The 17478-nt window shown below is 35.7% G+C and overlaps 1 protein-coding gene across 3 annotated transcripts in view; it reads right to left on the bottom strand.

Moving 5' to 3' along the window:
• The window catches only part of TMPRSS15 (transmembrane serine protease 15), a 131950-nt gene that overhangs the window by 9191 nt on the left and 105281 nt on the right, over positions 1-17478 (bottom strand). For all 3 annotated transcript variants that reach the window (XM_053565816.1, XM_053565817.1, XM_053565818.1), the window contains 4 exons: positions 13907-13956; positions 13573-13747; positions 5051-5232; positions 1778-1873 (listed from right to left, as the gene is read on the bottom strand). In XM_053565816.1, coding sequence (XP_053421791.1) covers positions 1778-1873; positions 5051-5232; positions 13573-13747; positions 13907-13956 — 503 coding nt within the window. The remainder of the gene's footprint in view (positions 1-1777; positions 1874-5050; positions 5233-13572; positions 13748-13906; positions 13957-17478) is intronic.

Raw genomic sequence — 17478 nt, 5'->3', positions numbered from 1 at the left:
AATAACCAATACATTACTCAGAAATAAAGACAAATCAGGAGGTATCATTCCAGACTTCAGGCAATCCTGTTAATCTGTAGTGATCAAAACAGCCTTATACTGGCACAAAAATGGGGGTAGATTTATGGAACAGAATAGAGACCCAAGAGATGAACCCAGTTACTTATTGTCATTTGATTTTCAATAAGCCTATCAAAAACATTCACTGGAGAAAGATTCCCCATTTAACAAATGATGGTGTGTGAACTGGCTGGCAACCAGTAGAAGAATGAAACTGGACCCCAAGCTCTCACCATTAACAAAAATTGATTCTCAATGAATAGAAGATTTAATCTTAAGACATGAAACTATAAAAATATTAGAAGAGAGTGCAAGGAAAATGCTTGAAGAAATTGGCGTGGGAGAATTTTTTATGAGGAGGACCCTCTGGCAATTGAAGCAATACCAAAAATATATTACTGAGATCAGATCAAGGTAAAAAGCTTCTTCACAGCCTAGAGCACAGTAAGTAAAGCAAACAGAAAGCCTCCAGAATGTGAAAAGATATTTGCAGGTTATGCTTTTGACAAAGGTCTGATAACTAGAATCCACATAGAACTCAAACTAATCAATAAGAAAAGAACAAATAACCCCATTTCTATGTGAACAAGAGACTTGAACAGACACTGCTCTGAAGAAGACGGGCATAAGGCCTATAAACACAGGAAAAATGCTCATCATCTTTAATCACCAGAGAAATGCAAATCAAAACCACTTTGAGATATGATTTAACTCCAGTAAGATTAGCCCACATCACGAAATCCTAAAACTACAGATATTGGCGTGGGTACAGGGGGAAGGGAACACTTCCACACTGATGGTGGGAATGCAAGCTAATACAACCTTTTTGGAAAGAAGTTTGGAGAATATTCGAGGATCTAAAAGTGGACCTACCATTTGATCCTGAAATTCCTCTACTAGGTATATACCCAGATGATTAAAAATCATTTTACAACAAAGACATTTGCACCAGAATGTTTATTGCAGCCCAATTCATAATTTCCAAGTCATGGAAGCGGCCCAATTCCCATCAACCCACGAATGGATTAACAAATTGTTGTATATATACCATGGAATACTATGCAGCCATAAAAAGATAGAGACTTCACATCTTTAATGTTTATCTGGATGGAGCTGGAACATGTTCTTTTTAGTAAAGTATCTCAAGAATGGGAAAAAAAGTGTCCAATGTACTCAATACTACTATGAAATCAGTATATAATCACCTATACATTCATAGAAATGGTAAAACATAACTATAGTCCAGAAAGAAGGAGATAAGACAAGGAAGAGGGTGGGGAGGGGGAGGCTGGGAGGAGGGAGGATATTTGTGGGGACCTCACCTAAGGTGCATAATTAAGAATAGAGTATAAATGTGTTACCACAACAAATACATTTGCGAGGAGATGGTTATGTTAATCAGTTAGATGGTTATGTTAATCCACAGTGTATATAAAATCAGTGCATTGTACCCTATAAATGCATTGATGTACACAGTTATAAGTTTACACAGAATAAAAAAAGATTATAGTTTTCTAATATGCTCTACATAAGATGGGGAAATATTTTAAAACTATATAAATATACAACATATAAATATAAGACTATGCTTTTAGTAGATATTGCAAAAAATATTACGGTATAAGAGTTGCAAAATTGTTGAAAATATTCACAAAACAGTACAATAGCATACTTTTTACCCTCAGGCCTTTTATTTCTTTTGTGCTTGATAACCTACCTTGATGTGCAAGTCTCCCCCAGCCAGCAATGAAACATTTTCTTCCTGGAGGAAAAACTTGATTCTCTTCTGGTAAACAAATAGGTTGTATATAATCTGGAAAAGCAAAAAAAAAAAAAAAAAAAAGAAAAAGAAAGAAAACAAACAAAAATAAAATTAGATAAGATATATGTGTATTTATAGCTAGTTTTAATTAATTAATTAATTTATTTAAGAGACAGAGTTTCACTTTGTTGCCCTAGGTAGAGTGCTGTGGCGTCACAGCTCACAGCAACCTTCAGCTCTTGGGCTTAGGTGATTCTCTTGCTTCAGCCTCCTGAGTCGCTGGGAGCACAGGTACCTGCCACAATGACTGGCTATTTTTTTGTTGTAGTTTGGCTGGAGTTGGATTCGAACCCATCACCCTTGGAATATGGGGCTGGTGCTCTACTCACTGAGCCACCCTATAGCTAGTTTTAAATATCAATCATTTTCAACATTTAATCTAAAAATCTTATATTTTTGTTTAATCCAATTTGAACATTTTTAGACATCAGTATTAGGGAAAAGAGGCATTTCAGAGAAACATTTCTTTGGTGATAGATTGGTATTGCTGGTGGCCTTTTAGAGTCCTCTATAAAGTCTCCTAATTGATTTTTAATATGCAAATAATGTCTTATTCTAGAGTTAATCACTTGGATTTTAGTTTTAAAGAATCATGGTACTCTTAAAAAAAGATGGAGATTTTGTATATATTTTATTTTATTAAGTCATATATACATAGATCATGAATACATTTGTGCCTTTGTGGGATTCAATGTGTTGATTATTTGTACAAATTGGAGTGCTTACATCCTACTAATTAACAGCTTTCACCTCATTGACTTAACACAGTGTTAAGACATTTGTGTTCAATACGTGATAGATTTGACTTGTACCCTTGCAATATGCTTCATATTTTGTATCTTGTTTAACAACCTGGGTGGATTTGTAGAATTTTCTCCTATGCAAAGTAGCATAAGAATGGAAAAACAAGCATTACATTTACTCAACAGTAAATTGAAACTTGAAGATTAACAACTACATGCTTGAATGAGAGAAAACTTCAGTGAAGTTCAAGTAGAAGGCTTGGGAGAAGGAGTTAAGTAAAATTCCACAATGTGGAAGAAGGACACAACTATAACTCGGACTGTAACCTTACTTTTGTTAGGTTATCTATGTAACCTAATCAATGTACCCTCATATTAACCTGACATTTTAAAAAAACCTGAAACTGGTATCAGTTTTTAAAAAATCTTGGTAAGACTGATTTTTAGGATTAATTAAGAGAAACTTGAGCAAAAGTTCTGAGGCCTTTTTGATTTTCCCCAAGTACCTCCATGTTAAAAAAACCTTTTAGGCAATTGTTTTATAGGGCTCTAATGAAAGCATTAACATTGGCCACTGACTTTTTTTTTTTTTTTACCTTTTAATTTTAATACACAGTTCTATGAATTTTAACATATAGATTCTTGTAGCAATCTCTACAATCAGAATACAAACAATAACATAACCGTACAAAACTTCCTTGTGCTATCTTTTTGTAGTCACACCCTCCGTCATTATAACATTGGGCAATCATTCTTCGCCAGGACTATACTTTTGCCTTTTTTGAGAATGTTATACAGACGGAAGCACATGGCATATAACTCTTTGAGAATGGCTTCTTTCACTGTGTGTAATGTCTTTGAGATTTTATCCAAGTCATTGCATGTATCAGTGGTTTGTTTCCTTTTATTGCTGAGTAGTATTCTGTAATCTTTTTTTTTTTTTATTGTTGGGGATTCATTGAGGGTACAATAAGCCAGTTACACTGATTGCAATTGTCAGGTAAAGTCCCTCTTGCAATCATGTCTTGCCCCCATAAAGTGTGACACACACTTTATGTGTGACCCCACTCCCCTCCCTCCATCCCTCTTTCTGCTTCCCCCCCATAACCTTAATTGTCATTAATGGTCCTCATATCAAGATTGAGTACATAGGATTCATGCTTCTCCATTCTTGTGATGCTTTACTAAGAATAATGTCTTCCACTTCCATCCAGGTTAATACGAAGGATGTAAAGTCTCCATTTTTTTTAATGGCTGAATAGTATTCCATGGTATACATATACCACAGCTTGTTAATCCATTCCTGGGTTGGTGGGCATTTAGGCTGTTTCCACTGACTTTTAAAGCCTTTCTGGATCAATTTATAGGCCACCTGACATCATTCAGCACCGGTTGCAAATAAGTCAGGTCAAACACAAATGCGAATAAGATGCTGTTCGTGTATAGCCCTCGAGGACAGGGCTATACATGAACCACAGTCACAGTCTGCCTTTTGTACATGCTGTGATACATGGATGGATCAAAGCCCATGTGAGCGCAGGGATGGAAATACTTTCTCATAACTGGGCATTGAACCAGACTTTGGAGTAAAGATTGGAATTGAGTAGACCCCTTTCAAATAAAGTTTACTTTGTCAGGTGATTGTTTTATATATTTTCCTAGTATTTGAAGAAAGATTTTCATTTGCGACTGTAATAACATTATTGAACCTCCTTGAACAACTTTATTTACGAATAACCGGATTTTTACTCTGCCCTTAGAAGATAAGCTTTTATCTCAGTTTATGTCTTACTTTGGCCCTTTTGGCAGATGCTCTGCTTTTCTTTCACATGAGAAATAGAGAAGGCATGTGTAACAACATGATCTATTACTTCTGTCTTTTGCTCCTTTGAGTTAATTCTTGCAGAGGGATCTGAGAGTTTTATTTTAGAAAAACTAAAATAACTTTTTAGAAAGTTGAATGTAAACACCTCAATGAGAGAAATTTAACATAGTTTTCTCCATCCTCCCGTTCCATTTAAGTTACAAAGAGGGATGGTTAATGGGTATAAAAATACAATTAGTTAGAATGAATAAGATCTAGAACTTGGTAGCACATCAGAGTGACTGTGGTTAACAATAACTTACTATTGTATCAGAATAACTGAAAGAGTAGAATTAGAATGTTCCACCACGAAGAAATGATAAAATGTTTGATGTGATGGAAACCCTAATTATCCTGATTTGATCACTACACATTGTATGCTAATATCAAAATATCACGTCCCCCATAAATATGTAAGCTATTTGTATCCATAATAATTAAAAACAAAAAATAAAAGAGTTATGATTTATGACATATATTAGTCAACATCATAGATTAATGCATTCATACTGATATTTCAAGTCTCATTTTGAATTAATCTGACAACTAAAAGTAATTTACCTGTGTAATTCACTTTTACTTCAAGATGCATCATTGCAATGTCATTGTCCTTTGTTTGTTTATTGTAATGTGGGTTTATGACAATTTGATCTATCAGCACAGTTGTTGTTTGAGGAGAAGTCAGATTCGAGGTCACGTGTAGGCCTAGGATTGCCGTCCACTTGGATGGTTGCATGTTTCTCCTGAGATTGTGATAAAGAAGTATGAGACACCCTCCAGCCACAGCAGTTCTTATGCTTTCTAGAAGATCTCTATAATAGAAATTTCACAACTACGTATTTCCATCCTAAGATGTTTCATATATTTGCACAAATTACAATATTTACAAAAAGTAATCTTACAATTGCTACACCAGGTTTTTTCTATTTTGCATTTCATTGTATTTATATAATATTTTTATTATAATTATTCATATAACCAATGTTTTATATTATTATTTATATATGGACAGAAAATATCTACATAAATAATATTGGTTATATTAATGATAAAATATTTAAATATTAACCATTAGTATTTGCTTAAAGAAGGTATGAGACCTTTATATAGATTCTAATTTAAAGCTAACAAAGTACATATCACTATTAAAAAAAGATTGAATTGTCCTTTAAATGTTTTCTACATACATTAACTCCGAATCTATTATATGAAAGTTCAGAAAGTATATACAATTTATTTGCATATAAAGTATATACAATCTATTTGCAATAGATTCAAATCAATGTTAAATTAAGTCAAATAAGAAAAAGGGTAGCTAATCTTCCAAGTTCTTGCCTGTTTTGTGTACTATGCTCCATGTGAGAACTAACAAACATAATTACTGACATGAAAGAGTTTGTAACACAAAGTTTAATAATCACCATTTCCTGATGTTATTTTCAGGTCTTGAATGAAAACCAATAACATAAAGCACGAACTTAAAGACTAAAGTAAGATTAAATATATGTGCTTCAAACTGCTGGTGCAACACATTCTTCATAATTTCTAAAACCGTTTTTGTGCTGCATGGAAAATAGCCTCTTTTTCATGTTTTTATTATTCCAGTATCTATAAGTACCATCATGCATAGGAAAAATCCTTCAAAGATGCATAATTTCCTTTTTTCTCCTACAGTCCTGCATCATAAACCTTTGTATGTCTGTGCAGCTAGCTTCCCAAAGACAATCACAAACCAGTATACACACCACTACCATTAATACATCCTACAGTAGTTTCAGAGCCTTTTCTTTATTTCCTTCTTTTTCTTTTTTTGGTGGAAAATGACTAGAAAATACAGAAGTTGTAATCAACAGTTCTCATATGTTATGAATCATTGGGAAAACTTGCTAAAAATGTATATTCCTACTTTTCATCTCCAGAGATTCAAATTTGGAAGTTTTAAGTAGGAACCAAGAATCTGTACTTTGTAATCACTGTTGGGATATTGGGGAATACATTAACCATCCTACTTTTTTTTTTTTTTTTCATTTGCTCAAAGCTGAGGGATGGGGAAGGCAGCCTTCAGAGAAATCATTTTAGATAAAGAGAGAGAACTTATTATGACTTTAAAATCTTCTTGTCTTAAAACATCTGCTTTCTGGTAAAGAAAGGAAGAAGCTACAGGACTGCAGATAGGTTGGATATTGGAGAAGGAGAGTACCCTGAGATAGGCAAGGCCCAGTCCAACCAAAGCTACAAATGGCAGTAATAGCGCATCTTGAGTTAGGGTAGAAGTTAGATGAATTTCTGATACATTTCACCTTTGTCTGCCTGTGTAAGCAAAATGTTTATTCCAGGAGCAAGGGAAAGAGAGATAGGAGTTGGGAGGGAATAGAAAGACATACAAACCAGACCTCTATAACCTCAAAGACTAGTATACTTTCTGGCACATAGATGCTGCATTGTACAAGATGAACCAAGGTTATCCCCAGTCTATGTTGCTATGTGCTGACTCATAAATAACTTCACTATTCTGGGTATTAAGACATCCATTTAGAAGTGGAAATTTCATCATAGAAGAAAGTAAATACGGTAAGGTAATAATGATAAAGCAACCCCATAGGCTAAAAGGAAAAGACAATAAATGGGGGAATTCATAAATGTAAATTATGATTTCTTGCTGTTTTACCATTATTAAAGGTAACACAACAGCATATCTCAGCAAGTTTCCCCACTGCCAACACTCAGGAAGTCATTGGCAGAGTAGCAAGAGCAAGGTTGGAGATACCGAGGAGCCCTGGTGAGGAGGCAGCAGGCTGGGGTGAGTGGGACAAGAGACAGTACCTAATCAGGCTGCTGAATGAAGATGAGCCTGCTGAGTACAGCAAGACTAAAATTGGGGAGACCAGTTAGAAAGAGACAACAGAGGCCCTAAGATCATGACTGAGGATCTCATTAGTGGCTGTATCTCATTAGTAGGTGCTGATGGTTAGTATATCTGAATTTACTAATGATCACAGACGAGGAGTAAGGGAATGAGAGAATAAAGAACTTGAGTATGAGTGACAGGATGAGTGTTGGTATAATTTACTGAGATGTGGAAAATAGAAACATCATTGGAAAGGGAATAAGAGTTCTCATTATTATGTGTGTATTAAAATTGAAACTTCTAATTAGGCATTTAAGTGGGTATTGATCAACTGGATTGACCATCTAGATTGTTAGAGAAGTCAAAAATTAAAACAAAAATTTGGAAGTTTTCAACATTATTGCTGATATTTAAAATCATGGCACTAGATAAGATCATTTATGGAGCCAGTGTAGATGGAGAAGAAGAGGGGGCTGAAGGCAGAACCCTAAAATCTTCTAATATGTAGAGATTGAGAAGAAGAAAAAGAGAAAGAAGAAAGACTGAGAAAGAATTGAGAGTGAAATGAACAGATAATCACAAGTGCATGGAGAGTCCTGGAAGACAAGTGAAGAAAGAATTTGAAAGATAATTCCTTAATTTTCTAGGAATTATTTGAGGATTATTTGGCATACTCCTGATTTCCTGTACTTGCTTTTCTTTCTTACAATTATACAAATAGGTGCATAGCTATATTTTAAAGACAGACTTCAACTTAATTTAATAGAACTATCATTGAGATCTGATGTGCTATATGCCTCATTGCTGAATATCACTATGGTCACCTTTGAAGGACTCCCCTCAGGAAGCTGTGTACTGACTGATGCCAGTGCCTTGTTCACCCTTCAAAGCAATTTTAGAACTCTTTTTCTGGAATGGCCCATCAAAGTTGTTGTCATATTACCCTTGATGTCCTGAATGCCATTAAAATGTCTTCTTTTCAATATTTTCTTTATCTTCAGGTAAAGAAAAATTCATTGGGGGAAGGAAGATAAAGTGAGTAGGTAGGGTGTTCCTATAGAGTTACTTGTTTGCTGTCTAAAAACTCCCTTAGAGACAGTGCTGTGTGAGCTGATTCATTGCTGTGATGAAAAAGCCATGAGTTGTTAGCCAAAATTTTCACTTACGATTTTTCTAACTGTGTCTCTATCAATGTTTACTTTGTCTGTTGTGCTTCTCATAGTCAGCTGACAATTTTGACACAGAACTGTACCAATTTTGTAATATTTTCAACAGTTCTGCTTGTTACTGGCTGCTCTGACCTCTCCTCCTTAGTGATGCTGTATCTCCTCTCAGAAAAATGTTTAATCCATTTGTACACTGTCATTTTCTTCATGCATTATTCCCATAAACTTGAACCAACATATCCCTGATTTCATTTCCGCTTTTGCAAAGTTTAGTAGGAAATTTTACGAATGTTTGTTCTTTGCTTTAAGCTCTATTCTATTTTTTGTTTTTTTGCAGTTTTTGGCCGGGTCTAGGTTTGAACCCACCACCTCTGGTATATGGGGCCAACACACTACTCCTTTGAGCTATAGGAGCCACCCATAAGCTCCAAAATTCTCAAGATGGCTCTCAGAAACACACAACAATAATGAACTCCACTCAGCAAGATACTACACATGTTGACAGGAACGCAGCTGTGAGACACTGATATACCAAGGTTATGAAACCTTACTGATTGTTTGTACAGTGCTACCAATTATAAACACACAGTAGCAAGTTCACAAACTTAATTTGTCAGACCTCATATAAATGAAACCCTTTTGTTTATTCATAAAAAGGAACAAAAACTAAATATGCCCTAGTCATTCACCTTTATTTATCATACAACTACCATTTGCATATTATGGCCATTGAATTGTTTAGGAGTGGGACACACCAACACTAGCCATGAGCATATAAGATCTTGTTTACTAAAATGTATAAAGAACTAAATTTAATTAAATGTAATTAAGGTTTCTTACAGAGAAGTTGATTTGAAGTGTAGTGCAGGGAAAGCACAAAATTTACCTAGAACATTTTATTTTTCCAGAAAGCGAAGATGCTGTCAGAGAATGGGAATATATTGAGACTGAGAAAGCAACAAGTTCTGTTTCTCAGACAGAAGGCTTTACTACAAAATAATCAGCCTACATGAAAAAAAAAATAAGAAAGACAGCTAGGGGCTATTCCAGACAAAAGAAGATGAAAAAGATGTAGCATCTAAAGGTGGTGTGCTATTCTGGACTAGCTGAAATACATGCTAACAAAATGAAGGGTATATTCAACATAATCCATTAAACAATTACATCACATTAATGTTAAATTTACATAATATGCTCTGATCATGGAGTAAAATATTCTGAAGTATTAAAAAATATCTAACTGGGCCAGGTGTGGTGGCTCATGCCTGTAATCCTAGCACTCTGGGAGGCTGAGGCAGTTGGATTGCCTGAGCTTTCAGTTTTGAGACCAGCCTGAGCAAGAGCAAAATCCCATCTCTAAAAATATACAGATGTTGTGGTGGGTGCCTGTAGTCCCAGCTACTTGAGAGGCTAAGGCAAGAGAATCACTTGAGCCCAAGAGTTTGAGGTTGCTGTGAGCTATTAGCCACGGCATTCTACTGAGGGCAACAAAATGAGACTTGGTCTCCAAAAAAAAGAAAAAACAACTTACCATCAAATGGTTCAGAAAAAAATATGACTCAAGACATAATGAAGTATATGAAGTAAAAGGCAAACAACTGATGAATCTGGGAAAAGTATAGAGGAGTTCTCTGTACTAGTTTTGCAATTTTTATTTATATTTATCTGAATTTATGTCAATGCAAAAAGTTCAGAAAATAAGTATAGTGGATAGCTGTTGTGTAAGACTTGTATTTTTTTCCAAAGAGCCTTCCTATGCTGGAACTATAGCACAATAAAATTCTTGTTGCACATTTGTATGAATTACAGTATGTATAAGTACTGCAGCATCTTAACTTGGTCTTGACAACCACCCTTCTGAGTAGATATTATTATGGACAACCTATGGATGAGGAAACGAAAACTTAAAGATACTACATTGCATGTTTGTAATCATGCATATGATCACTAGTGTAGATAGAATAAAAATTCTAGCCTCTGGTTCAAAGACAATCTTCCCCTTTAAACCACAGAAAAATTGGCCCATACTTTTCCAAATCCCTCTTTTAAGGTTGTAAATGATAGGTTGGTCGGAGGAACTCCAAAAACAGAGTAAGCACAGGCCACTCCATTTTGAGCATAAGGCACTCTACCTTGGCTGTTCAGTGATGTCTGCTGAAATCACCCTCTTCTGGGACCAGCCAGGAGAAACATGGAACTATAGTGAACATAATGGCCCCAGGGGAGCTAAACTATAAAGGAACAGACCAGTCTCAGCCTGAAGCCAGCTGGAACTGTACCTAGCAATAGTTGCTAGTACACCAAAGTAATTCTCTCCCCCTCCTCCCCTACCAAAACCCTGTAAAAGATAAGCACTCTTGTTCTTGGGGTGATGTCTATTGAGTCTCAGCTTGCCTTTACTAAGCAGCCAAATAAACTTTAGCTATTGCTCTACATCTGGCTTTGTGACTCGATGGAGTCACCCTCTACCTTATAGTAAAAGGAGATAACTCAGTGACAGAGGACCAGAACAGGCACAGGAATATGTAGGATCCTCCAGGAGCACTGAGCTTGAGGGATGCAAATGGGAGCATGAGAGGGAGAGTGGAGTAAGAAGAGCCACTTTACCACCTGCACGTTAAAACACCTGGGAAAAATTTCCACTGAAGACAAGTCATTTGCGCAGCATGAGTTCAATAAGTTGCTTGATCTGGGTTATTATTTCTGTTAGGAAGTTGAGCTTTTTATTATTATTATTTATATATATATATTTTTTTTTTTTTTTGAGATACAGCCTCAAACCGTGGCCCTGGATAGAGTGCTGTAACATCACCACTCACAGCAACCTCTAATTCCTGGGCTTCTGTTGCCTCAGCCTCCCGAGTAGCTGGGACCACAGGCGCCTGCCACAATGCCCGGCCATTTTTTTTTGGTTGCAGCATCATTGTTTGGCAGGCCTAGGCTGGATTCAAACTCGCCAGCTCAGGTGTATATGGCTGGCACCTTAGCAGCTTGAGCCACAGGCGCCAAGCCAGAAGTTGAGCTTTTCACAGCGCAATTTGAGTTTTAAAAAGGCAAATAACAGCCAGTATTAGCGTATTGACACAAAATATTTTTTGATCAAACTATCTAAAATAATATCAAACACTTTTTGCTTTGTTAGAGACATGTAGTTGAAAGTCAGAAAACTCTTGGACACTAGAGAAAGAAAAAATAATTCCTTTGAAGGGCTAAAGAAAATAAATTGCAAGATTGGTAAAGGTAATTTTGAATTTGTTACAATTCTAGTAGTACAGCTTGCCTTTGTTTGCTTAGGTTCAGATTAAAACTCTCTAAAAGGAAACTTCATGTCATATATGATGGAACACATGTGTACATTACATGGAACTGCCTTTTTATTTTTTTCATATATTCATGGTTTGAAAAGATTTGTTATTAGTATCATTGGCCTATAAAAGGTACATATGTAAGGTAGATCACTAAAAGATAAGACTAATATTACTGCAATCCAGGTTGACATTTGGAAATTGTACATTCTGCAAGCACATCAAAGAAATTTACCAAATTCAAGATTAATATTGCAAGGTTGATAACTTACTAAGACCTATATATGTACAATAGAAGACATAATATTTAGCTAAAATACCTTTTATTTGCAACAGAGTTAGGATGTGTAATAAATGTTGCCTACCTGATATACCAAGGCTGAGAATATGTGTAGGTAACAGTTAAAAGCCATGTTTATCAGGAGATGGGAAATTGCCTGCTATAGACACTTGTGGTATGATTTAAAAAGATCAAAATATAATTATCAGAAGGCAGCAAAATCAAGAAAGTACACTCTAGATATGTGAGAGGCTACAATTTAGTCACCTAGATATCCATTCAATGCATAGAATCAGAAAGAACTTCAGATGGAGATGAGCAGTAGATCCTTGGAGACCAGCTAGTTGGCCAACCTGAGGTATGGTTGACAATTCTTACTCTCCAGATTCCTAGAATTTTGCGTTCAAGTCTCTGCTCACTCTGTTGTGATTAGTAGGCACAAGCGTAATTCTTCAATGCTCATCTCCCGTAAAACTTTCGCAACCCTCCGTGTCTGACAATTTGTTTGTATTTACCCAAGAACTTTCCTCGTCTGTGTTGGGAGGAGGAGTTATTTATGTCTTCTAACCTTACTAACTGTGGCTGTGTTTTCCATGCCTGAGCAACTTGGTCCTTCCCTCAGGGATTCTGGGTGCTGGGTATGGAGAGGCTTGCCTTAACCCCTACAGGCAAGGTCACACTCCAAGACCTCTTCCATCAGGGGCAGCCGTGGGTACAGCTCATAAATCTCCTATAAGGATGCTCACTTTTTTCTCTTCTGATTCAGAAGGGTTGGAAGGTTACTCTCTAAAGGGGTACCTTCTCTCATGTGGAAGTAGAGAATTAACATTTTCTTGGACTGAGGATCATTTATTTTCTCCCCTTTCCACCCACTCTATTCTCTTCTGTAGCACTGACTGTAGGAGCAGCTGCTTCCACAGAGAGAAAATAAATCCTAGAATTTAATGTGTTTTGTCTAATTATGTTGTAAAACAGAGGTAGAAATGGTTAATTTTAGTTCTAAATTTTAGCATCAAAATAGAACTAAGAAAACACTTTTATTCTAACCACAACAGAGGGCTTACGCGTGAACTTCTAGAGCACAATATAGTTGTAGTTTGAGAGCTATTTGTTCATTCTCTTTGATATTGAAAATTTGCTAACAATAAATATTGAACTAATTGAATAGTAACTGGCACAATCTATACATTGAATACCAGCTTTGCACTCTGAAAAATGCTTACCTTGTGAACAGGTAAAAATTTCAATTTTTATGAATGTAAGAAACAAAATACTTTAAGTATCTAGTGAAAAATAATTTTTAAATCAAGCTATTTTTATACTTGATTCTAATGGGGAAATGACTGGACAGTTTATAATGTCATAAACAGCAGAAAGTTTCCCTGGGAGGATGGTTTCATGAGGCTTCATGAAATGGATGCAGGGAGGGTCTGTAGTAGTGACCTTGACCTTGTTTGGGCAGGGACTCCTGACCCCATACTCACCCATACACACAGTGTGCGGCAGATACCAACCAGTCTCTGCTGATGAGAGATGCACCACAGAGCTGTTGGTTATTATGATACAGAGCAACAAGCCAGGGCCAGGCCCCTTCTTTCGCATTACTCCCTCCAACAATCTTCGGGGTGACTTCCTGAGCCCGCATTCTTTTCCCGCAAGCTATTAAAATAATTGAAAAAATAGTATTTATTTTATTAGGTGGATTTCTTCTGCCCATTAAAATAAAGTGGTGCCAAAAGAACTGCAGATAACACGCAAACTTTATTCAGAATTTTACAATGAATGCTTGAAGGAGAATATGGCAAAATATTTACCTACATTTAGGATTACACTGCAACAGAATCAAGGAATTCTGGAAACACTGTTGACTGTAATAGAAGAATAATTACATTTCAAAAATTGTGCATTTCAATTTTTAAAGTCAAACATAGCATAAGTTATTGTACTTTTTTTAGCAAAATATACTTTTAATATAAATATCATATATAAAACTCAAAAAAAAGTGAAAGGCACATCAGAAAAAATCCCAGTTTAAAGTCACCTACAGCTGAATTCACATCCCTACTCCCTACTACTATCTCTTCCTGAGATGTTGGATAAATCGCTCAGTATCCTTCAAACTCAATTTTCTCCTCCATAAAATGGGGAGAACTTTGTTAGAATTAAAAAAAACATTTCCTATGTAATTATTATATACAATGAGCACTTGATAAATTACCCATATACTTTTCTAGTTTGCTTGAAAAAATCTTGGATTACATAATTCTATAATATGGAGTATACCTCAGTATTGATAACCTCACAAATATTTAGTGCACAACTGTTTAGTGTAACAAACTGTGAGCTTCATTCAGAAAAACAAATAATCCTCCCTTTCACGGGAGGCAGATATATGAAGAGCAAATAGAAAAGAACATGTGGTCATGAATTACCAACTAACTCACTATCTGCTTAAATCTTCAGATACCACCTTTTAAAACAAAAATTAAAGAAAATTTGTTTTGCTATGTTATATTTATCAACCACTAGAGATCAGTATAACACAAAGAATTAACGTATTTGCCCATATTATGTCTTTATGTAGTTATTCAGATACTAAAAACACACATGGAATTTAAAGCTTTATATGTATATACTTAACTATGTCTAATTGTGCATGTTATTTGGGTGTTTGAACTTGTAGGGAAACGAACAACTAAAACAAAATAAGATTTAAAACCTGTATGTCTAATCAAAGCAAGTCTGTTTCTGGAACAGACCATGATAAGATTTACATGAAATCACATGCACCCACGTTGGGTCACTGGCGTCCTCTTTAGAATAGAGGATAATTTCAACTGAAATACATGTAACGAATGTATCTTATTAACAACCAATGTTCATGTATATCTATCTAGATACATCAATATGTATTCATAATTTCTCAAGGAAAAAGTCTCAATTAAACTCTGTTATCCACTCATTGTTGAAAAAGAAGCTATTTCCAGGATGCTTGCTAGTACGCTGTCAAGCTTCACCCAACTCTTCCTACGTCTACGTCATTAGAGAAAACCCATATTCGAAAAGGTTTATCTTTCTAAGGTATCGTTAATGGTCTTAGAAATATTCAGTAATGCCAATATTCTGTGACATGTCTAAAACTGATTTATTTCTTTTTGGAAAGCACACAAAAGTTTCTGGTTAACTTAATAGGTAACTAGAAAATTTAATCAAAATTAGCACCTCCTTCTCCATGCATTTTGGTTAATAAAATTGTTCATGCACATACAGTGTGTCAGGATGGAGAAGGAAGTCATTTATTATTTGGGCAGAATGAGCTGTGAATCCATACTTGATCCAGGTATATTTACAGCACTTGGAGAGAAACAGAATTACTGTCCTTTGGTCTTGAAGTCAGAGCTGGGTTAGTCTTCCATACAGGAAGAAGGACAATGTCGTGATCCTGTGTTTTTCTCTCGGCCCAGTTGGGTATAAATAGTTGAGTTTATCTAAGAACTAATTTTCCTCCCAATTTATGCCCAATATGGACTTTTTCTTTCTTGTTGAATAGTCCATTTTTTTTCTTGCTTTCTCCTTTTCAGATGGCAATATAAAGTGGGTTGCTTCCTTGGGGACTTTCAGAGATAGCATGCATGTTTGAGTGGAAAAAATGAAGGACTTTGGAGTCCAAGAGACTTGGCTTAGAATCTTATGTTACCAACTAACTTTGTGGACATATGTGAGTTACTGAGCTCCACTAGGCTTCCCTTTACTCATCCTTATGATGAAACAACACTACCTAAACAAGAGGTTCTGCATGTATCTGAAATAACCTCTGTGATATTCTTACCACAGTGTCTGTAACATGGTAGACATTCAATAATATGTGTAATAAGACTTTGTATCCCATATACAGCACTGTGCTCAGAACATAATGTTGATCAGTGTATATTAAGTCAAATTTTCTTTAACTTCCATGACCGCTACTGAGGTGGTTCAAAGAATTAGAAGAAAGCAGAGTCTGGTACTGGTAATTGAATGAGCACATAACATTTCAAGTTATATCCGGGCAGATCCTGATATCACACTGCGTAGGTTTTGTGAGTGGTGGAAAATGGTGGTCTGAGTCTTAAATATGACTCACAATATAGTACAAAATAAGAGTATAGGTAAGTAGATTTTTATAGCTGAGAAAATTATTTTCCCTGACATCCTTTTCCTTTACTTATTTTTTTATTAGAACTACTAGTGCAAGGGTATTTTTAAAAGCATCAGTTTTCATAGGGCGATTGCATAATAATCTCTGCAATAAATACATAAGTGCAGACACAAGTTACTAAACAAATGTGTCAATGAATAAATACGTATGTGGATATACGTCTGATTTTCTGCCAACCCACTGTAACGTGGCAGATCAAGGAAAAGATTAAGGACATTTAATTAGCTGGCTTCTTGGTGTGATGAAATGTTAAAGTATGTCTGTAAATAATGTCTCTTTCAAATAACGTGAACATATGTATAGCAGTGACATCAATGTAAAACAATACTAACATTTTGCTGATAAGCATGGAATAACCAAGGTCTGCTCTACAATATGCACATAATTAACATGAAAGGTTTTTACATTTTTTTCTTTGCTTTTTCTTACTCATTCTTAAATGCTTATAATACATAAATAGAATAAATTCTCAATGTACAAACTTCTTCAAGATCTATAATGGTAACATAAATTCAGACGTGCCTTATAGGAAAAAAGATCTAAGACTGGGCGGCGCCTGTGGCTCAGTCGGTAAGACGCCGGACCCATATACCGAGGGTGGCGGGTTCAAACCCAGCCCCAGCCACACTGCAACAAAAAAATAGCCAGGCGTTGTGGCGGGCGCCTGTAGTCCCAGCTACTCAGGAGGCTGAGGCAAGAGAATCACTTAAGCCCAGGAGTTGGAGGTTGCTGTGAGCTGTGTGAGGCCACGGCACTCTACCGAGGGCCATAGAGTGAGACTCTGTCTCTACAAAAAAAAAAAAAAAAGATCTAAGAAGCCTGCTTTCTTACTTACAGATATTTTGCTTTATCACCAATAAGACTCACAACATCAGTCAAGGCCCAGCAAACATTGATATAGAACTTTCAACTCCAAAGTCCTTTTATTGGTACTAAAAATATTCTTTTACCGATTTGTTTTACTGGTTGGCTTCCCAGAAATGGTAACTTTCCATGACTAGCTGAATAATCATATAATCTCATTCTTTACCATTAAGTCTGTTAAAATATAGTGCCAGCAGGAGGATCTCAAATCCTTATTTGTAACCATGGTTTCTTCATGCATTTACTTTCATTCCGCCCACAGCTGTCCTTTCATGGAACTATAACATTCAGAAGCCAATTTCAACACAAATTACCACTAATAAATACT

Source organism: Nycticebus coucang, chromosome 16, assembly GCF_027406575.1.
Source record: "Nycticebus coucang isolate mNycCou1 chromosome 16, mNycCou1.pri, whole genome shotgun sequence".
Classification (NCBI taxonomy): Eukaryota; Metazoa; Chordata; class Mammalia; order Primates; family Lorisidae; genus Nycticebus; species Nycticebus coucang.
This window is presented reverse-complemented; position numbering and strand designations above follow the sequence as displayed.